Raw genomic sequence first — 22,876 nt, forward strand, 5'->3', positions numbered from 1 at the left:
CTACTCTGCATTCTCTTCTACATGAGGTAGCACTGCAAGTTTTCAATAGCAAAATCCTGTAGCACTGAGATCCAGTTTCACCACACTGTTGAATCTCCAGTTTTAGCTCACATGGATTTCAGTGAAGTTGGGAACTTGGACTGAAATAGGGAGACTGAACCTTCTGTTGGTATGGACTGAATCGTGTCATAGAGTGCTCACATATGGAAGAACTCCAGAAATGTAAATAAAGCAAAAGCATACCCAAGTTCAAGTAAGTCAGTATTGAATTGATGTCTTCATCTCTAGAATGGAGGAAAAATTAAGTTTTAGAAAATCAATTCACTTTCTCACAACAGGACACATTATTTATGTTGGAACACAGCTCCATAATTAGGGATATATCCCTTCTTCTCACCCAGAACTTCTGAAAGACATCACACGAGTGTCAAAGGTACAGAGACTGCTTAGCTCATCCTCCATTAACAAATACCTGACAAAGTTATGCATGAATAAAAGAGCAAGGCAAAGAGCAAATATTTAAAGAAAAGGTTATACAAGTAGAAAATGTGTTCCTATGAGATGTCATCAGGTCAAGCTGGGAAGTCACCTGGGTGGACTTTTTACTTGCATAAAAAATAATCTCTTGATTACTCTGCAAGAAAAGAAGCCCAGCAAGAAAACATCACATCATTTGTACAGTAAAAATGTTTTTGCAAATGGACTCACCTTTTCTCGTCCTTTTCTGCCATGACTTTTGATAACATCAAACGAACCAAACATCTGGGAAAAAAAAGCAATGAAGAAACAAGATTTTTTTTTCAACAGTGTATTTTTTCCTAATTTTCCAGAAGGATCCCACTTTTCCCCCTTATGGTATCAGCCTGTGGAACTCACAGAAGAATTCAAAGTGTCAAACTGAGAATAAGGTTATACTGTTTCCCACTCTCTTGGCTTGTTTTGTACATTACTTTGTTAAATCAGGTAAGTAATGATGTAATAGTAAGTAAATAATGTACTTTAAAATAAATGTACTTTAACAAAGGCTTTAAGGAAATATTGGAATAAATCCATCTGTCTCACAATATTTGTTTTCATAAACAAGATGGAATATTTCAAGAAGATGTCCCTCCATCAGAGGACAGAAGCTAACTGGGATTTTCACCAACAGTGTTGTTGCAATTCTATTAAAATGACTGTTGGTCACCTGTTCACACCACAGTGTAATCATAAAATCAGAGCAACTAATACTATTTGCTTGGAAGACTTGCAACATCCATAGATTTTAGGAGTTAAGGCTTGAGGTACATCTGCAGTACCAAACACACTGCTAATCTTTCATTTATGCAGTTTTCCATCTTCCTCATTCAAATACTTTTCAAAGAGAAACCAGGAAAAATTCTCCTTCCTTATAAATATATTGAATTCTCACTTTAAGGCTGCAAAGAGCTGTTGGCAGTCTTGTAAATGTTCAGACAAATACTCCAAAGCTTTGATAGCCACAATTTGTTGGTCATTCTGAAAAGAAATTGAAACATGTTTTGTATATACTGCACTACCTCAGTTACTACAAAAAATAACCAAGCCAAAACAACAACAAAAGCTAAATGACAAAACAAACCAACCCCGAAGCAACAACATATTCCAAGAGTCTGTGCAGTCTGTGAGCAGGAAAAAGAACAAAGGATTCTGCCCAGAATTGCCTCAGAGTGCAGAGGAGATTCTAAGGAGAGATCACACGAGTCCCTGCACAGGGAGCCTGTGGCAAGGACAGGGCAGGTTGTGAGGCTTTCATGCCTTGCAGGGCCATGAACAAAGCCCTGGCAGCTTAAAATACAACCAGCCAGTTCAGACATCACTCGAGTCACCAACCAAGAGGCAAACAGGAGGGACAAAGGACATTTCATTCTTTCACTGTTGATTTATGTGTATTTTGTACACAGGTTCTCTCTCTTGCATCAGAGATCAAATCCCAGAGGCAGAAGAAGATGGAACATTTTGCTAAGGAAAATTTTACAGAAATACACCATGTCATTTCCAGATGCCAACATTTGTAACTCAGAATCTTTTCTTTTCCTGCAGAAATTTTAAAAGATACCATTTCTTTCTATGTGAAATTAATTTCCACTTTGCATTACACATTTGAGTGAGACCTTTGATGCAAAAGCATGAAATACTTAGAAATCCATGAAATACAGAGAAGTGTTAAAAGTAGGGCAGGTTAAAGAGGTTACAGCTGTCCTACTTATATCAATAAAGCAAAGACAACAATATCTGCTCTACCTCTAATGCAATTTGGGCAGCTAAACTCAGGATGTTGGTGCCTGTATTTTTATCCACTCTCAAATTGTCTTCTTGTTGTGATGACTCTTCTGCCAGCTTCCCCATTTCAATAACTGCTGCCACAGCTGAAAGATACATAGGGAAAAAACCCACATTTTTTATTGAAGCAATTGGAAGGTAGAAAGGTCTATTGGTTTAATGACTTATGGAAGGCTATAATTTTAAATTTTTTTAATGAAAAACCAGACAAGAAAACCTGACCATCCCAGCACTTCCCCACAAATATGCATTTCTTCCTAAGGAGATGCCAGAAAGCTTTCCAAGCTACTAATCTAAGGAAACAAGGATGCCACACAAATGACAGTCATCTCACATCTTAATTTTTGTTCTGCTCAATAACTGTTTGTCACCAAAGACAGAAGACTTTCTCTAACACATTGTCTGGGCATCATTCCAAGCTCCCACATCTTGGCTTATGCTTGGGGTGCCACTGCTTTTATGTTCACACTGTGCTGTGGTTTCCACTCTATATTATGTGAACAAATTATGCTCTCAGTAAGAGATGTATAGAGAAGAACTAATTGGCAGAGAACACACTGGAGAATAAGATCTGCATGTTACTCTGTATTCTAAGTAAGGAGAAACTCTATTCCTCAATTTCCATTACTTGAGCTAAGATTCTCATTAAAATATGAAATGGAAGAACTCATTATAAAAAAGAAAGAGGCTACAGAGATAGATATAATAAATGTACTTTAACAAAGGCTTTAAGGAAATATTGGAATAAATCCATCTGTCTCACAATATTTGTTTTTATAAACAAGATGGAATATTTCAAGATGCTCCTTTATCAGAGGACAGAAGCTAACTGGGATTTTCACCAAAAGTGTTGTTGCAATTCTATTAAAATGACTGTTGGTCACAGTGTAATCACAAAATCAGAGCAACTAATACTATTTGCTTGGAAGAGACTTGCAACATCCCTGCAAGTCATCTCAGTAATTAATGTATTTTTTGGTAACTCCAGGCTTTACTTGTCCAGAGAAATTATGAGCAGCCATAATGGTTCCCTTATGGTTCCTTTAGCTCAGTATCCGTTTTTTATATTGTGTGTGTACAAAGACATATGAAAAGCAGTTAACACACAATGATTCCCACCCTGGATTGTTACTGCAGCTTCTGCCCATGGGAGGATCAGAGACTTTCCAGCCAGAGGCTCCATCCAGGCAGTATCAAATAAAGCAATGGACTCTACATCTTACAACCTCTGTGCAAAAACCATCCTGCTCTGAAAATTTAAATCTGCAGCCTGACAGTTTCAGTGACTTTAGAGACCCTTCTCCCAGCTACCCTCCATTGTGTCTCCCTCAAGATAAAGTCCAAATTTGTTCAGTATTTTCTAACATATTTGGCCTTTCTTCTCCTTGTAGTGGACCCTTTATCTTTCAAGTTCTACCTTTATCAGTATCGTTGTCCATCACTGCAATCCTATAGACACTGAATTTAGTAAAGATGCTGTTTGGGTCACACCTCTCTGCTTCTTTAACTGCCTCTTTAGCCTATTCACAGAAGAGATTAAAGGAAATCAGTACAACAACATCTTGAAACTGGTAGTATATAATTTGCAACAGAAGAGAGACAAAAGACACACAAAATGTTAATAGTTACATTGTTGATTTTATATAATTGCTCAACAAATTTGGTTTGGCAACATCCTGCCTTGAAAGCAAAGTGAGCTGACCAGAAGATGGCACTGAAGGCTGACAATGACCAGAAAGGAAAGAGCCAATTCCTCAAAATTAGAGCTACAGATTCAGAAAGCAAGAGAAGCCCTGAGAACTCTGAGGTATTAAACTCTCTTCTGTCACTTTGAACTGTGAGGTTTCACATCCCCCAAAGCAGAAAGTCTAGACAGGTAGAGCAGCTGCACTTCTCTGCAGAGGGAAGGGCAGCACACTGTTGTGGAAAGTTCTGCTGAGAAACATTATTCCTGACAGGGCTCATCTGTCCTGTCATCTGAGAAGAAATCTGATATACTGAGGCACAGTCACACAACTTGTGGACTCTTCCCCTCCTTAGAAAGACAGGGGATACAAGAGGCCCCACAGCAACTGGGGATGAACAACATCTCTCTGCCAGATAATGCAAGAGACACAAAGACAGTCCCCTCCCTCAAAGCAAAAAAGGTACAGTAACAAGGATGTAAATTTAGTCCCAGTGATACAGCTATGAAATAAAAACAGTCAAATAAATATATAAATATGCCTACATATGTATTAATTATACCTTGTCAACTTGTTTCAGATGAAAGTAGCAAGAAGCCATATTCCTCTGCAGCTTAGCCAAGTTCTGATCTATCTGCCCAGGTGTGTAGAAGCTGACAGAGTAATTGTACCAGCAAAGGGCTTCAGAGTAGCTTTTTTCCTAGGAAATATAAAAACAAATCAATAAACAAACACACCCTTATTTGGTGCTTACATCTTCCCAGTTCTTATTTAAAAAAGGTCACAGGAAATGAAAGATTTAGATAGCCAGGTATATTCTAGCATAACTTCCCCCCTCCAGAAGAGCGACCACTGGTCCCACAATGGAAATAACATCCATCAGGAAAACTGACACTTCACCTATTCCTAGTCTTCCCTCATGGCCATAACTACCTGAAGGGAAGTTCTGGCCAGGTGGGGGTTGGTCTCTTCTCCCAGTCACTCAGCAATAGGACAAGGGGGCACGATGGGCTCAAGCTCTGCCAGGGGAGGTTTAGGTTGGAGATCAGAAAAAAATTCTTTGCAGAGAGAGTGCTCAGGCATTGGAATGGGCTGCCCAGAGAGGGGGTGGATTCCCCATCCCTGGAGGTTTTTAAACTGAGATTGGCCATGGCACTGATGGCCATGGCCATGATCTGGTAAAGGGACTGGAGTTGGACCAAGGGTTGGACTTGATGACCTCGGAGGTCTTTTCCAACCCAATCTATTCTGTGATTCTATGGATGAGGCACTGAGTGAGAATCCACCGCATCTTGATCCAATCCCACTGTGATCACCAGCCCAGGGCATGGAGTGTCCTGGGCTGGTGATCACAGTGGGGTTGGATCAAGGGTTGGACTTGATGATCTCGGAGGTCTTTTCCAACCCAACTGATTCTATGATTATCAAAGACAGCACACTGGACTAGGTAAGTCATTCTCCTGACCCAGAAAGGACATTCTTATGACAGACCAGAAATATTATTTTAAAACACTTCTCTCCTCATGATCTAAACCAACTGAAACAAGAGATAAAGGTCAAAAATGCTTATCCCAATTAGCCTGTGAGCCCTGCAGATACCACACTGAAGATGATATTCCCAACTGTAACTCCAATTTGGACAGAGACTTTACCATAAAATGAGAGGGAAGGGAGCTGTGTCATGAGCAAAATTCCTTCTTGACTACACAGATGATGGGTAATAAAAAGGCACATGTTTTCTTTATATATTCATGAAATAAGTGTATGACAGAAATACAAGAGTAGAACATGAATTCATCCTCTCACAATACTGAAAGAATAAGGAATTTGGTTTTGAATAACAGAGCCCACACATACTCACAGTACACATGTATATGAACTGAGATACAATGCAAGCACCCAAAACTGCTTCATACAGGCTAAAAACAAAATCTATGTACAATTAACACTTCATGCTCCTTAAAGGAACAGAGTGGCAGAATGGGAGCTGTAAAATAAACAGCTCATGGTAAAGAATATTTTCAGGTTCTTGTACCTTGCCTGAAACAGAATGATGGACAGCACAGGTTATTTGTGTGGTCATTTCTTACAGAATACCCAGAGTTGTAAAGGACCCACAAGGATCATCATTCTGAGTGCCCAGTCCTCTAATTTGTCTGGATACAGTGAGGGACAGGGACAGTATCCAAAGCTTTACTGAAATCCAGAGATTACATCAGCTGGATCAGCTAGGTGGGTGACCTTGTCCTAAAAGGAAATTAAGTTTGACAAGCAGGACTTCCCTCTTATGAACCAGTGCTGGCTGTGACCAATGGCTGAAGTGTCCTTCAGGTGTTTTTCAGTAACTCCCAGAATAATCTACATAATTTTACCAGGCACTGAAGTGAGACTGACAGGCCTGTAGTTTCCAGGGTCACCCTTCTAGCCCTTCTTCAAAATTGGGGTAACATTTGCCAGCTTGCAGTCAACTGGGGCCTCTCCAGATTCTTAAGAACGTTCCAAAATCCCTGAGAGAGGCCTCGCAATGACCCTGGCCAGCTCCTTGGGTACCCTGGGATGAATCCCATCAGGCCCCACAGACACACAAGGATCCAGCCGGAGCAGGAATTCTGGCTGTAATTGTTCCCATGCACAAACCTTAAGATGAGGTTACCTGAAACTTGATTTTGTAATGGAAAACAGCACCCAGCTGGATGAAAATAAAACCAGTGCCAGCTGGAACAAGAATCTTAGTAACAGTTTGCACTTTAACCAAAAATAGATGTTTGAAGGAGGTCAGAAGAAGATTTTCATTTTCACTGGCATAAATAAGAACACTACTGGTTGGTCCCAAACCTCATAATGTTTGGCAGCTCTGTCCCACAGGATGATGTGCAGCCGATTCAAGACTTCAGGCAACAGCTGTTTCCCAGTATAATGACCTGAAAAGATACCACAAATCATCCCTTTACAAGAACTTTAAGAAGCACATTGGGAAGTATCTAAGAACTATCTGAAAAGACAGTCCCACTGCTCACAACAAACAACACAACATAGCACACAGCAATGGTTCCAGCCAGGATCCAGTGCTTCATACACATATCAAACAAAAGAACCCCACCCAACCAACCAAAACTCCCCAGAAAAAGCCATGGGTAAGAGAAAAATCTTCATGCTTGAACAATGTAAACGTGGCTCTTGCTCCTGGCTTGATCCTGTGTGAAACAGGATCTCTTTCACAGCAAATCTGACAGTCCAAAAATATTTCAGTGGTACAGGTGCAATAGACATGAAAAATAACCTGCTATTCAGCTGCTCAAACAAGGATATGTAACCTGTTTAATACTGAAAAACAAAAATACATTGGGCTGGATGGACAAAGTATTAACATTACACAGAACTCCTGGTAAATGTTTTAATCCCACATGTATCAGTCACACAGACACACTCAGAAGGAGGAATTGCTGTAGCAAATTAATTTAACCCTGAGCTTTATTATGATTGTCATTCGTTATGGAAGTTGAGAGGTGCCATGTAAAAGAAACATAAGGGGAAACAGACACAAAGAGAAAGAAAGATGAGGAAAAGCAAAAAAAGTGAAAATTAAAATTCAAGACCTTAGCCAACTACATCCAGCTTTCAGTAAACAGCAGCAAAAGATGGATACAGACCTATAATAACTTCTTCAATCTTTTGCTTAGCAAGCAGCTCCCTCTTATTCTGCAACAGGAACTCGATGTGGAGCAGGGTAATTTTTCCAAGGTTAGGTGAAGATTCAAATCGTTCAGTAACAGATTTCAGAAAATCAAGTCCAACTGATTCCCTATTCACACAGATGCATTTTTAAAAGGCTGCACCAGAAGAGCTGTTAATTTTCCATTCCAGACATTCACATATTCATGCCATACAGCTTGTTTCTCATTCAATCACACTGACAGAATGAATCAAGGTATGAATTTATTACAGTTCATCTATTCAATGGCAGCTTCCTATTAGCACTTACTTGTTCCATTGCATTCACAAGGGAGTTTACTCCTCACATTTGCTTCAAGACAGAAGCATATCCATAGGTAATCATGATGGAGCATTCAAAAGAGTGACATTTCGTGCCTCTATTTATTTTGCAGTAACTTGCTCATCCTTCTAGTGCTTTTCACAAGAATGATTCTAGGACTCCAGACTCACTTGGAGGTTGGTTTGAAGAAAGATTTCAGGCTGGTAATTCCAGAATTATATTAAAAATACACAGGGAATCTTAATCACGCTGAAGTAAGGATACAGCACTGCAAATTCCACTAAACTTATTTCACACCCTGTTCTGTCGCTGCCATAATCACTATCACCTGCTACAGGAATGACAGGCCCCCTCTCCAAAGTGTTTACCTTCCCTCAGTGAGCTTTTATGTAAAATAAAGCATCACTGTATAATAAGATGTTCTTTATTTACAAAGCAACACCTACAAACTCCAAACATTGTGTTTACCCCACTCACTGGTGCTTTCATACCTTCCATACTCCAGCAGCAGCTTGGCAGTGTTCAGACAGAAGTCTAAAGACATCTCAAAGTGCAGGAATTCTGCCAGAGCTAAACAGAACACAGAGCACTTGGGATTATTTAATCAACTTTGACACTTAATTACTCAATTTACCATTTAGCTCTTACAGCTTATTTGAAAGACAGAAACAAAAGGGAAAAAAAACCCCAACAATATAACCCATCTAAACCAAAAGGAAGATTAAAACAACATGTCTGTTGTGTTTTGACTTTCCCTGTACAGATACAGTACTACAGAAAGGTGACAGACTCATAGCCCTGGAATTCTAGTCCTCCTTCCTTTAAAGAGGAACAGCACAGGCTGCATTAGTAGCACAATCTTCTGCCTCAAACTGCCTTCCATCAAAACATCCCATCCTTATCCAGCAGGAATGAGTTAAGGCCAAGATTAGTGCTCAGGCTCTGTGTGGTATCCTATTACAAAGGGAACCTCTCAGGCCTTTATCATCATCTGCTGGATTGACTGGTGCTGATAAGCAGGTATTTGTCTTAGACTACTCAGATAAAGTTTAAAAATGTTTGTCTGTGCTGAATAGTTAATAACAAGATTTATACATTTGTACCTTGGATGAGATCAGAGAAGGAACATACACAGACATGACTGTAACAGTTAAAGGAAGCATTTCCAAGGCAGCTGATACAAATGCATAAGATTTTAGTCAAACTCCTAAAACTTAGCAGAAGACTTCACTCAAAAGACAGAAGTTGCAGTGCATGGACACAACACTCTTTTCTGCCAGCCATCCAAGAAAACACAGACATCCACTCATTAATAAACTTCCTTGGAAAACTGAGTGGAGTCTTAGTGTTACTAAATAATAGCAGAGTGTGTTTTGATCGACACCAACGCGGTTTCACAATTCCAACTGCAGAACACAAGTCACCTACTGCGATGGTTAAGCTGTAAATGACTGTCCACTGGGAAGCTGAAATTCCCCAGGAGCAACCTGGAGTTACCATTTCTGCTAATCTGGCAGTGTTCAAACCACTCAGATCTCTGCAAGAAATTCTTCATCTCACCCTACATTTCTCAGGTCATTCACTTCATATCTGGCACCTTCCAAACATGGAGAGTTTGAAGCTTCTCTTTCCTAAGATTATTTATGAAAAATAAATTTCTCTGATACATTACCCTTTCTCCATTAAAGTTCTCCAAAAAAATCTTTCTTCTCCTCTCACTTCATAGCAAAATCAGTTGTCTTCAAAGGAGAAATTTGAGGAATAAGGAGATAAGAGCTTAAATGACCTAAATAAACTAAATAAACCCTTGAAATGTGGGTTTATAACAACACACTGATCAGCACTTGATGTCTCTTGGCCAAAATCTGCAAAATCCCACAGAGAACAGCAATGTTTCACAGGCCTTTGTTCCAGGCTTGATTGTGTGAGAGTCAATGAACCTTCACCCTTTTGAGCAACCCCAAGCATGTGTCTAAAATAAACTGCAGCTTTACATTGCTGTATTTTCACTGCCTTCATTCTAACAGCCTTCAGTCTTTCCCCTTCCCCACTGTCAGCAGGTCTGTTGAAACCAGCACTTGGGTAACTCCTTTGTGAACAGTGACCACTGTGTCTCACACCCCAAAAGCAAAATGACATTTAGCTAACGAAGATTCCTCCAAAACACACAAGAAAGGGTTTTTTTAATATGTACAACACGGCAGTTTTCTTGGATATGCAGCAGTATGACCTACTATGAAACCTGGACAGAGATGTGATACCTGCATTGAGATCTTCATCTGATGATCCACTTTTGAGAAGGATTTTAACCTTCAAAAAAAGCCCTGCTGGATGCAAATTCACCTGCACAATGAAAAACAACACATTACTTGGACAGCTCCTTGTTGAACACAGATCCTGTGAGAGCACAGCACATTCATAACACAGTCAAAATATTAAGAGATCACATAATTCCCACTGTAATCTTCAGTTCCATTTTAATGACTGAAGCAAGAGGCAGGCAACTTACATGATATTTTCTTCCTAATTGCCATGTGCATCTGTATTATTTATTCTTATACTGCCAAAAGACCATGGGAACAACAAATGACTCTCAATTTGCTGTGGCCCAGTGCTGATGCTTTTAAATAGGAGCTGAACAACACTGAATGAAAGAAACATTTCCTTCTTTTCTATGTGTGAATTGGCTGGAATATTCTAGAATTAATATGAACAGATTTCAAAGTGGCTTAAATGAAGATGAAATTTAAGAGGGAACAACAGTGGGAGCAATGAGAAATAATGAAGACTGTACACTACAGCTCTCACTAAAACTGCACATTCAGGCTCTAAAATTTCTAGTTTTCCATACCCTCACACACTAACAAAATGTACATTATTTAAAAAACACTTTCCATCTCAAAAAGTTTTGTGAAAGTAAATACAAGAAAAACGACAAAGGGCTTAGATACTGTAGTAGGATGTTATTTGAATGAGTAAAATACACTACTTTTTATCCTGATTTCATGAGCATGATCTGCTTGAAAGTTCTAAAAGCACGTGGAAAACTGAATTTCAGCTTTTGCTTAAAACAAAATTTGTTACTTAACACTGGTTTTTTTATGAAACACATAATGAAAATTTTAAAAGTGCCAACCAAAGAAAAATAAAAATTTTTCAAATTTTATTTACTCTACACTAACCTGATCAGATAGAAGCATGAAATTAATTCAAGTCTTTGTATAGTAAACAGAATTTGTACAAGATTAAGAGACCTCACTGTAATGAGTGCTTAGATATAGGAACTTCCTTCAGGGTAGCTGGTATGTTTATGCACCTCATTTTTCAGGTTGCAGAAGAAATACATTCATGTTAGTCAAGTGCAATAGCTAAATTAATTGTTTGAAATAAGATTGAAGCAGGATGGCCACACAGCTTCCAAAACAGAACTGTGGTGCTTGCTCAAATACTTGTACAGATGGGATACCAAAGAGCACTGTGGACACATCCATTGCAATCCAAAGACAAGAGGTCTGGGGCTTAAAACGCCACCTCAAGTGGCCCACACTGCAGTTCCTCTGTAGAGTCCTCATGAACACACACCTTGGCATGAACGGGTCACAAAGCAGAAGAGTGGTGACTGTGAATGGCTGCAGTGACCTTGCAGATGGGGATAACCCCTGACAAGCCTGTGTGAATGGCTGTGTGATCCTCTGGCACAGGCCCAGGGTAAATTTGTCTTTCTCTCCTTTCCTGTGCCCCTGCCCGGGTGTTGCTTCAGGGATCTTCCAGTTAAGGAGGTAACAGATACAAATTGACTCTGTGTTTCAGCTGTGGGTTTGTGGCTGTCCCGCCCATCTCTGTCCACTCACACAGCACATCAGAGAGGTTTTAGTCATGTCATCATCAAAGGACCTCACTATTAATAGACAGGAAGCAGTAAAACAGCTCTACATCCAGCGCTCCAGGCTGGGGACAGAGTGGCTGGAGAGCAGCCAGGCAGGAAGGGACCTGGGGGGACTGATTGACAGGAAGCTCAACAGGAGCCAACAGTGTGCCCAGGTGGCCAAGAAGGCCAATGGGATCCTGGCCTGCATCAAAAATAGCGTGGCCAGCAGGCCCAGGGCAGTGACCCTTCCCCTGGACTCTGCCTTGGGAAGGCCACACCTTGAGTGTTGTGTTCAGTTCTGGGTCCCTCAGTTCAGGAAAGAGATTGAGGGGCTGGAGCGGGGCCAGAGAAGAGCAACGAGGCTGGAGAAGGGACTGGAGCACAAGTGCTGTGGGGAGAGGCTGAGGGAGCTGGGGGTGTTTAGCCGGGAGAAGAGGAGGCTCAGAGGTGACCTCATCACTGTCTAGAACTACCTGAAGGGAAGCTCTGGCCAGGTGGGGGCTGGTCTCTTCTCCCAGGCACTCAGCAATAGGACAAGGGGGCACGATGGGCTCAAGCTCTGCCAGGGGAAATTGAAGGTGGATACCAGAAAAAAATTCTTTCCAGAGAGAGTGCTCAGGCATTGGAATGGGCTGCCCAGAGAGGGGGTGGATTCCCCATCCCTGGAGGTTTTTAAACTGAGATTGACCGTGGCACTGAGTGCCATGATCTGGTAAAGGGACTGGAGTTGGACCAAGGGTTGGACTTGGTGATCCTGGAGGTCTTTTCCAACCCAATCCATTCTATGATTCCATGATCTACATGCAAAGGAGGATTTCTCTACAAAAAGAGCTGGTAACACCCAAACATACTCAGGAATATGGAAAAGTAAAGAAAACACACTCCACCTGTTGTCAGGGATAACGCAACAGTGATTAATGTGGTCCATATAGTTGTGCTAATCAATGCCTGAGCTCCACCTATTGCAACCCATGAATAGAGTAACACATCATACCTGATTTGCCAAGTTTATGGCTTTCAATGCCTTGTCAAGGTACAGACTACAATTCCACTCAAAATAGGTTGTGGCCAACAAACGTAGCACTTTAGCCTGGAAAATTAAAAAATAGTCACATATGAACATGCATATGAATAGAAAAGACTTAAATTCTAAAGTCATGGAAAATAAAAGCTCTTTGAGTCCAAAAAATGCCTGCCTGGTATCAGGCATATGAAGTGGTTGCTCAGTTCTGAAACATGTCCAGTCTACACAGGACATGAATCAAACAAGAGTTCAGAGGACACGAGAAGGGTAGCAAGGAAAATCAGAGACCTGGAAAAAGCGGAAAGAAAAAAGAAATTGAAAGAACAGGAGGTATACACTTCACTGAGAGAAAAACAAACACAAACACACACACAAAAAAGATAAAGACATACATGATAATGGCCTTCAAGTATATAAATTATTTATATAAAGAGGAGGATATTAAAATTTCCATATCTGCTGTGGGGAGTAAAATGATTAATAAACTTCTGAATGAGGCAGACAAACATCTACCAGAAATGACACAGCTGTTACTGATGATGTATTGAAAGAGAAGGGGAAGAGAAGAGATGGCCTTTCAGGGTCTCCTTCAGCCTTTCTACAATTTGATTTCCCTGAAATAGTGGATTCAATTGTGATTTAAGGGCACTCATCAGTGACTGAGCTCTTGGACTGATGCTCACAGCAAGTGAACTTGCAACTCTGCCAAACTTCACAACAAACTACTAAAAAGGAGGCCAATAAATCACTGGTCACGTTTGGCACATGAGGCAGATGATACATTGGAGTCAGTTTAACAAAATCCCTCTATTTGTAAACAGATATTTCTCAGTTTCTCACCTGCATTTCTTTGCCAATAGAATATTTCATGTCCATCTTCCCAATCTCATAACTCTGGCTATGAATAACAAATGAAAGTTAGAATCAAATGGGATAACAAATTCAGCCAGCCTTCTGATATGTGCAATATTCCTATTCTTAACCAGTTAGAAACCACAGAAATCACATAAACTAAGTGTTAACACATCTCTTTTACTAGAGAATGGAAAATGTTGGGTCTTTTCTATCCTTACATTAAAAATTTCACTCAATTTCTTCAACCTATTGCAGCACCTTCTGTAACATTTTCTACATTTCTTCAGCTTTATCAGTTTTAACCACAGAGATTTTGTAGAAGAAAGTTTACTCATTCTCACCAGACATATAATACACAAAATCTATACATGACAGGTCTCAAGATCACAGCAGATCAATAGCAGAGACAGAACCTGGGGGCCATCATTCCCCCATCCACCCTCTAAATGCTTAAATGGCAGCCCAAAGAACCACTCAGGGGAAAACTCAGGGGCAATTCCACACAATCAGACCTGACTGCAAATGCTCTTAATGAAGAACTATTAGAAAGAAAAACAATAACTGGGCATTTGTTTCCTAACTTAATATATTCCAGAGAAATCTTAACCCACTAGATGGAGCCCCATCTCTTTCACCAGTTATTTTCATTATGCAAAGCTTTATTTCCTCCCCAGATTTTGACATCAGGACTTGGTATTGAATTTTCCACAAGAATAAAATATCAAATAACCTTCAAAGCACCATCTGTAATTAATTCTAAGCATTTCTACAAATCCTCTTTGACAACATAGTTGTCAAAATGTGACCAGAACTATTTCAGATTTTAAATGCTGCAATTCATTTTCTTCTGGCTGTGTAAAAGAAAAAGATCAAGAAGGCAGAAATCCAAATTTCCTGTGCTGAGGCTGTGACCATGGCATGAGGATACTCTTCCTGACAGCCTGTATTGTCTCATCATCAGCAGTACCACAACAGTTATTTATTTGGACCCCACCCAAACCATTTCTAACATTTCCTTTTTCACCTTGATGTGTCTTTCATCAGTCAAGGACTTGTCCTCAATAAAACACCCCTTTATGAGAAAGTCAAATACTGTTTAAAACAGATCAGTTTAAAACTGGTCAGAAGGATTCATCCACTCTCTTCCAAAATTTTCAGATTTTCAGTGTCATTTACGAATGGCACAAGAACTGGGAACAGCCTCTTCAGAAAAATAATCTCTTGAAGAAGTGTCAAGGAGAGAACTGATGAGGACCATGGAAAGATGACTTTCATTCTAATGACATGGAGATTGATGTGGAACAGACATAAATTTTGGGTAACAGAGTGTGACCATCACAAAGTATCTCCTTAACTAACCTGGTTCAGCTAAAATCTTTTATTCTCATATTTTTAAATAGGCCTCTACATTTGCTTGCTCCCCCCTCTCCTTCACACCTATTTTTACATCTCAAGGCAGGACTTTATTTTGTTTGTTACACATTACCTGAGCCAGAAGCAGCTCTCTTCATACCTCTTTGATTCATAGGTTTCCACGCCGAAATTGTAACAGAGGATTGACAGGTAACAGGTCTGCAATGAAAGACTCCTGTTTCCATAATGTTCTTGTAAAACATCATTAGATCTGTGGCACTCCAGCCTCGTGTTCCTCAAAATGCATTTTACCTCAAAGATACAACCACTGTTAACACTTCTGGCCTTTTACGAGGGGACATTGAGAATTACCAAAATAGAACCACAATTGTGTGGGAAAGGGAAGCATCTGAACCAGCCTGGGACACACAAAGCAGCAGGACTCTTGAAACACACAGTTCCTCAACGAATCACACTGAAAGCACCAGAACTGTGTAAAGTAAACAATAAAAATTAAAACTTGAGAGGGAAAAGGGGAATATGACAACCTCATCTTTAAAAATGACAAAAAATTTTAACATATTTAAGTGACAGGGACTCTACATCTTCCATGATAGGTTTCTTCCCAGCACGTCTCTTTGGGGTTAAAAAACTATCATCTGCATTAAAAGTTTTAGGAGAAACCATTTTTGAATGCTTAATTAAGCACTGTTGCTTTCTGCTTTACGAATCAGCCCTGACAACATCTGCTCATAACAACTTGTCTTCCCTTTGAAATTATTTGCAGCTGTCACATGTCATCTGAAAAAGAGACAGAAAAGTCATTTCATATGCTAACACACTGCCAATATTTACATCCATTTTGTCTCTGCAGTTACTTTTTTTTCCAAGTATAAATGATGTTTCTTGCAAGTGACAAGAGATTTCAAATCCTCAGACAAAAAAAAGAAAGGTGGCACAACATCTTGCTTCAATTTTATTATTTCTTAGCAATCCAGAAGCAAAAGCACGGACTCAGTAAGCACAAACACAAAAAAGGATCACTCTCAGATGAGAAACTCTTGTTTTTCATAAATTCATTTGTGAATGTTTTCTTTCCAGAACAGAAAGTTTACTGTACTGAGTACTGGTCCATGGACTACTGACAACACTGTGCCCAGGTGGCCAAGAAGGCCAATGGGATCCTGGCCTGCATCAAAAATAGCGTGGCCAGCAGGACCAGGGCAGTGACCCTTCCCCTGGACTCTGCCTTGGGGAGGCCACACCTTGAGTGTTGTGTTCAGTTCTGGGCCCCTCAATTCAGGAAAGAGATTGAGGGGCTGGAGCGGGGCCAGAGAAGAGCAACGAGGCTGGAGAAGGGACTGGAGCACAAGTGCTGTGGGGAGAGGCTGAGGGAGCTGGGGGTGTTTAGCCTGGAGAAGAGGAGGCTCAGAGGTGACCTCAGCACTCTCTAGAACTGCCTGAAGGGAAGTTCTGGCCAGGCGGGGGTTGGTCTCTTCTCTCAGGCACTCAGCAATAGGACAAGGGGGCACGATGGGCTCAGGCTCTGCCAGGGGAAATTGAAGTTGGAGATCAGAAAAAAATTCTTTCTAGAGAGAGTGCTCAGGCATTGGAATGGGCTGCCCAGAGAGGGGGTGGATTCCCCATCCCTGGAGGTTTTTAAACTGAGATTGGCCATGGCACTGCGTGCCATGATCTGGTAAAGGGACTGGAGTTGGACCAAGGGTTGGACTTGGTGATCTTGGAGGTCTTTTCCAACCCAATCCATTCTATGATTCCATGATCCACAACATGGAAATCCTCTCCAGCTGATCCATGGCACCACACAGCACTGTGACACAACAACCTCCTTGGGACACCCTCCAGGTGCTCTCTGGCACAGTAGGACTCTGGCAAAGTTCAGGACTAACAGATACCCAGCAGCCCAAACGTTTCACCCAGCAATCATTAGCTCTTCACTTCTTCTTGTTTCTCTCTAAACCAGAAGTAAATTGTATCTCTCACGATGAGAAACCTTTTCCTTGTCTGCATCAGTGCTCCTGGTTTGTGAAGAGCATTCAACAGAAGTTTAATGCTATTTAATGAAGGAGTTCAAGTAGAAAGAATGAAGTTCATTTAAAATTAAATAAGGAACACCAGTGCAAAGATCCCAGTGAGTATTTTCAATAATTCACAGTAAGAAACTCTGCTCTTATGATTCAAATCAAAGCTAGAGCCATGCAACTGACTTAGCCACTCAGATGCACTTGAACAAGGCCTGTAGATCACAAAAACCAGCTTAAAATCAGTTGAAGTTTAATCGGTTAAAAACACAGATAATCTCCAACCATATTTCCCATATTTCCCTTTGAGAATTTGCACCTTCCCCTTTGAAGTTTAGTGCTTATACCAGAGAGTCAGGAACAAAGTGTTTCCTAAATATTGAGAAAACATGTAAGCAATGAAAATAGATGTGGGAAAGTTTATCCTGATATAAACATATTATCTTTGCAAACAAAGAACTAGTCTGCATATGTCAGTTTGTTTTGTCTGTCTCAGAAGAAATACAAAAAACAGTTCAGTGCAGTGGGAGCCTCTGCAGTTCTACCAAGATGAAGATTAGTACTGAGGATAGTGATGGACTTGCTTATCAAAACCCAGGAACAGCTTTTCCCTTGTCCCATCTGTCCCCAGACAAAAGTTCACATGGGAACAAGAGAAGATACAATATACAAGTTCAAGACATAAAATGCAGCTGGTTCTGTAGCAGAGTAGGTGGACCATTCAATATAGAAACCTTTTTGCCTTGCCTGCTGATTTGTCTTCTCAGTGTTTAGGAAGAATTTATCATTCTATTTCAAATTCTACATCATGAGAAGCAAGAAAACAAAAATCACTTTGAAAAAAAACTGCTGTTTTCATGCAACATTTTTAGTAAAAAAAAAATCTCAGAGGCAACGAACCACAAGGGACACAAAGTCCATGTCATTCCTCAACATATAGAGAGGGAAGTAGGTTCTTGAAGTTAGGAGTGACAAAGAAGGGATGTTCTCACTTACTTCTTTTGGCAATTTCATCAAAATATCTTTGCAGCGCTGCACACACCCCACTGCCCTCTGAAAATCCTCTTGAGCAACCGCCTAAGAAAGCAGCAGAGAAAGCCAACAATGATGGTGTGCAACTGGTCACCAAACTCACCACAAGACTGATTCTTTAAAACAGGACTTGGGCTTTTCACATGTAGTAAAGAGAGGTTTGGGATTAGGTATCTGTCCTCACAGTGCTATAATAATTGTTTCTATACATTGTCAGATGATAAAGACACCCAGAAAATCCCTGCAGTCCTCAGGTGGTGTGCAAAGGCCAAATGGATGGGACAGATGATCATTCAGGTGTTAGGATGGTACAACATTTCAGCAAATCTTACATCACCTCTCCTTTTGCCTCCAGGACCAAGTTAAACATTCTGGCCACTGCTTTAGCCCGTTTAGGGCAAATGCTGAGAATTTTGGAGACAGCACTCCCCTTCCAGATACTGAAGTCAGCAGTTGAGATCAACAAATGCAGGAACTACACCTGCTTGTATGAACAGTCCTATGTCTGTAATACTCTATAGCGTTGATAAAGTGCTCAGGCACTTCAGTCAGGTGCAACAATTCCTCACAAAGCTTAGAATTTCTAAGTAACATACTTGCAATTACTGTAATTTGTCTTGTTTATGCCCTAGAAAACCTTTAGCACTTTTTCAGACCTCTCTCATATTGCACCAGGCTGTTTTTTTTAATAAGTATCACCATGACTCTTACCTCCTTGTACAATGCCAGAGGTTAAGACTGGAAAGAAAATATCAAACACCATAGAACTCACTATTTCCAGACCTTGCAATTTTATACTGATTCTCCCAGTGTATAAAGCCTTCATGTATGGAAAGCAGCATGTGTGAGGTCATGGAAGAGAGGGCACTCAGGTACAGCAGGATCTCTGATGACACATAATATTGACAGCTTTGAGGATGTTCATGAGTTTGCAGAGTCACAGACCCAGAATCACAGACTATTCTGAGTTGGAAGGACCCACAAGGATCATCGAGTCCAACTCTTAAGTCAATCACCCACACAGGGGATTGAACCCATGACCTTGGCATTATTACAACCAAGTTTTAACCAACTGAGCTGATCTCAGGGTCTGAAAGTCATGAAAGTTCTAAGTTGCAGAAGATTTTGTACCAGTGTATCTACTTCTTAGACATGGACCTTGGCTGCCAGGAATACCACCTGCACATACCTTCATTTGCCTAATTGCAAATATAAATGCAGTATGATGAGTATTTAAGTAACTGCAGAGCAAAAGTGCAAATGTGACATGAACTCAGTCTGGGAGATTCAGGCTCTGCACCAGTCACAGAACCACAGACAGAATCACAGACTATTCTGAGTTGGAAGGACCCACAAGGATCATCGAGTTCAACTCTTAAGTCAATGGCCCGTCCCACTCCTCTTCTTCAGCCAAGCACAGGACACTGTTGGAACTTTTACATTTATGATTCATACAGGCAGCACTGCTGGCCAAATCACAGAGCAACAGATCTGAACTGGAAGATATAAACACCCCAGCAGAAATGAGTGTGATAAGTCAGGGAAATTAAAAATCATTAACTGACTGCAACACTGACTGCAAACATGAGATGTGCTATCTTAGATCTGAGTGAAGGAAACACATCCCTCAGCAAGTCTTCAATGCCAGGCACTCAGGTATGTAATAACTGGGTCAGAGTTTCCCTTTATACCTAGTGACTTATAAGGCAAACAGTGAAGAACACACGTACTGATTCAGCTTGATAAGAGAGTACTTTGAAAAGGTTTTTCTCCACATCAGCCCTGTGCTTGTGAGTATCTGCCTCGCCATCGCTCCCCGCGCGCAGCTTCGCATAGAGCCTCTCTATGTTCTGGAAGACACAGCACAGGCGTCACCCACGGAACTCACAAATGGCACAAATGTAAGGAATAAAACTGGAGAAGAACTTACACTCATGGCATTCTCTAGAAATCCATCAGCAAGATCAGCCTTTCCAACATCTATCCATCCTTTCCCGGTTTTCATTGACATCTGAAGGAGAAAACTGTAAGTCCTTTGGGCAAATGAAGTCACTTTCAAGGAAGGAAATGTAAGATCTCCTCTCCTTGATTATGTGTCTAACATAGGACAAGGGGATTTCAGCTCTGCAATTTCTGACCAGCAACTCTCACTTCTGAATGAGGTCCTGAACACTCACATGCAGCATAAGACTGAGTGTCCTCCCAGACAGTATGATAAGATACTGAAATAAATCAATGTGCTGCTCATAACTCATTTTATCCTAGGAAAAGACATGATGGTAACCACACTATCCAGACATTCCCAACTCCACTGGCTCAGCAAGGTACCCCTGCAAAATACAGGCCCCACTTCAGCTCGTACTTTGTTTTCTTAAAAGGGAAAATTGAGATCATCCATCTTATCTTCCCTAAGTGATGAGAGGAGTCAGCAGCATTCCTGCCAAAACACCAACCATCCTTCCAGAACCACACGTACATTTCACTCCCTTTCCAAAACAACCATAATGAGATCTGAAGATTCCCTGGGGGATCAACTGTACCTCGTTGCTCACCCACAATCAGCCTTACCAAAATCTGCCTTCGGATGGTTCTCTCTGGGGGATCTCTGCCCTCACAAAGGCTGATCAGTCTGCAGGCCACAAACCGCACTGCAAGGGAGCAGCACAGCCAGTCAGGAGCTTCCTTTGCACTTCTTTATTTTCTTTTTACAGAAAGTCAGGCCTTGCCACCTCTGAGAGGCTGTTTGGTATTTTAAATCACAAGAGAGAAAAACTGGAAAGCTTCAGGAGTGAAAAGAATCTGAATTTTAGCCAAGATGCTTAAAACTGCTTTGCAGGAGGTAAGAAAAAAATACTCTCATTAAAATACCTATTAAACAATTTTGAGAGAGTTTAAGTTAAATACATGGTATTCAAAGATTTAATTACATTGCAGATGCTGAGAGTAACATGTCTTGAGAGCCTCAAAACAGCCTGGAGCAAAACAAGGAAATAAAGTTTAATAATCTTTACAGTTTCAAAGTAAGAAGTAAAAATATTTTCAGGCATTCTTTATAAATCAGGGATGGAAAAGACACGACTTAATGTATTTAAAACAGCCCCTCCCTGGCCCTTCAGCTGAGATCTGAGAGCATTACGCTCTATTTTGTGTAAACTTACCCTTTTCCCTTTACCTGATACAATTTATATGGTGCAGATTATACATAATTTTGACTATAATCCCTCAAGACAAGAACACAGGCCTGATAATGCAATCCCACAGAACCACACAAAGAACACACTGAGGCAAAAGGCCAAAGAGCTCATTTCTTTCCCCCATCCCTGCCACGGGCTCCAAGAGAACCCACCATCTGTGTACCTGGCTAAGGCAGGTCAGTAAAGAGGGTTGTTTTTCTGCATATAAACACTGATGAGATAGTTAAATAAACAATCTCACTTGATATAAATTAAGCGACCAATAGTCTAAAATTTACATCTCTGCTATGTCCATACACTTTTAGAGTAGAGCCACAGCATCAGAAGGTAAATTGCAGCTCCCTTTGGTGCCATCACCTCTTTGTGATGCCCTGGCATGAAGTGAGGGGTGACCAGAATGCCCACACTGACTGTGAGCCACAGGAGGGTAACCAGTACATCCATTAAACCTTAACAGTTTGTACAAGCCCAGCTGCACATTTTCCTCTTTCTACACCCTACCTGCAAAGACCCAAACAAACCTACAGCACTGCACATGTCCATGTCAGCAGGGAGTTTGTCATTCCATGCTACATGGGACACATTCAGGAAGGCACAGAAGATACGTACGTTTGGCTTTCTGCTCCTCGCTGAGAACAGCCCCAGTGTGTTTGACCACGGCCCAGTTCCACAGGCTGACTGCACCCTCTTCTACCTGGGGGGAGAATCCATCAGATTTCATTGGGGCCTGGATGGGGGTGGCTCCCATTCAAGTTTACCACTGGAAAAAGAACTGTCTTTCATGTGTATCACAGTAAGGACCTGTCCACATGTTTGAGCAACTCCCTGTTCCAGCCAGGTGGGGGTTGGTCTCTTCTCCCAGGCACTCAGCAATAGGACAAGGGGGCATGATGGGCTCAAGCTCTGCCAGGGGAAATTGAAGATCAGAAAAAAATTGTTTCCAGAGAGAGTGCTCAGGCATTGGAATGGGCTGCCCAGAGAGGGGGTGGATTCCCCATCCCTGGAGGTTTTTAAACTGAGGTTGGCCGTGGCACTGAGTGCCATGATCTGGTAAAGGGACTGGAGTTGGACCAAGGGTTGGACTTGAGGATCTCGAAGGTCTTTTCCAACTCAATCCATTCTGTGATTCTACTCTGGAGTCAAAGGTGTGAGTTTTCCATAAAACTGCCATGTGATTCCACAGGGACATCCCAGACAGTGACCCAAAACCAGGCAGGATGAACAGACCACACAGCATTTCTTCACCGAAAAGTCTGGGCCGTTCCTTTCTGGGAGCACCCAGAGCTGTCAGGAAGCACAGACTTGTCATAAGCACCAGTCAGTCTTACAAAGACTGTCACATTTCTGAAAACACGAGAGCACTTCTAAGATTAAGCAAGGTAGGAAAGAACATGACTGTAAATCCAAGGCTGACAAGGTCTGAAACTAAACAGAACTAACAAATCATGGCAAGCAGCACATTCTGTCACACCATCCCTCGATGCCTTTGGCTCCCAACTGAAATTCCACATAAAAGAGAATTCTGTAA

General features: G+C 41.1%; 1 protein-coding gene across 1 annotated transcript in view; it reads right to left on the reverse strand.

The window, feature by feature from the left end:
• TEX11 (testis expressed 11) overlaps positions 1–22,876 on the reverse strand; it is a 35,267-nt gene that overhangs the window by 9,894 nt on the left and 2,497 nt on the right. Inside the window, exons 3-20 of the mRNA XM_071569252.1 lie at positions 21,958–22,042; positions 20,723–20,802; positions 20,085–20,165; positions 19,885–20,004; positions 18,119–18,199; positions 15,214–15,299; positions 13,713–13,770; positions 12,843–12,938; positions 10,242–10,323; positions 8,472–8,550; positions 7,637–7,788; positions 6,822–6,907; positions 4,549–4,686; positions 3,719–3,821; positions 2,263–2,387; positions 1,412–1,497; positions 709–762; positions 244–284 (exon numbers count right to left, since the gene is read on the reverse strand). Coding sequence (XP_071425353.1) covers positions 244–284; positions 709–762; positions 1,412–1,497; positions 2,263–2,387; positions 3,719–3,821; positions 4,549–4,686; positions 6,822–6,907; positions 7,637–7,788; positions 8,472–8,550; positions 10,242–10,323; positions 12,843–12,938; positions 13,713–13,770; positions 15,214–15,299; positions 18,119–18,199; positions 19,885–20,004; positions 20,085–20,165; positions 20,723–20,802; positions 21,958–22,042 — 1,633 coding nt within the window. The remainder of the gene's footprint in view (positions 1–243; positions 285–708; positions 763–1,411; positions 1,498–2,262; positions 2,388–3,718; positions 3,822–4,548; positions 4,687–6,821; positions 6,908–7,636; positions 7,789–8,471; positions 8,551–10,241; positions 10,324–12,842; positions 12,939–13,712; positions 13,771–15,213; positions 15,300–18,118; positions 18,200–19,884; positions 20,005–20,084; positions 20,166–20,722; positions 20,803–21,957; positions 22,043–22,876) is intronic.

Source organism: Pithys albifrons, chromosome 14 (assembly GCF_047495875.1).
Source record: "Pithys albifrons albifrons isolate INPA30051 chromosome 14, PitAlb_v1, whole genome shotgun sequence".
In the NCBI taxonomy this organism is placed as follows: Eukaryota; Metazoa; Chordata; class Aves; order Passeriformes; family Thamnophilidae; genus Pithys; species Pithys albifrons.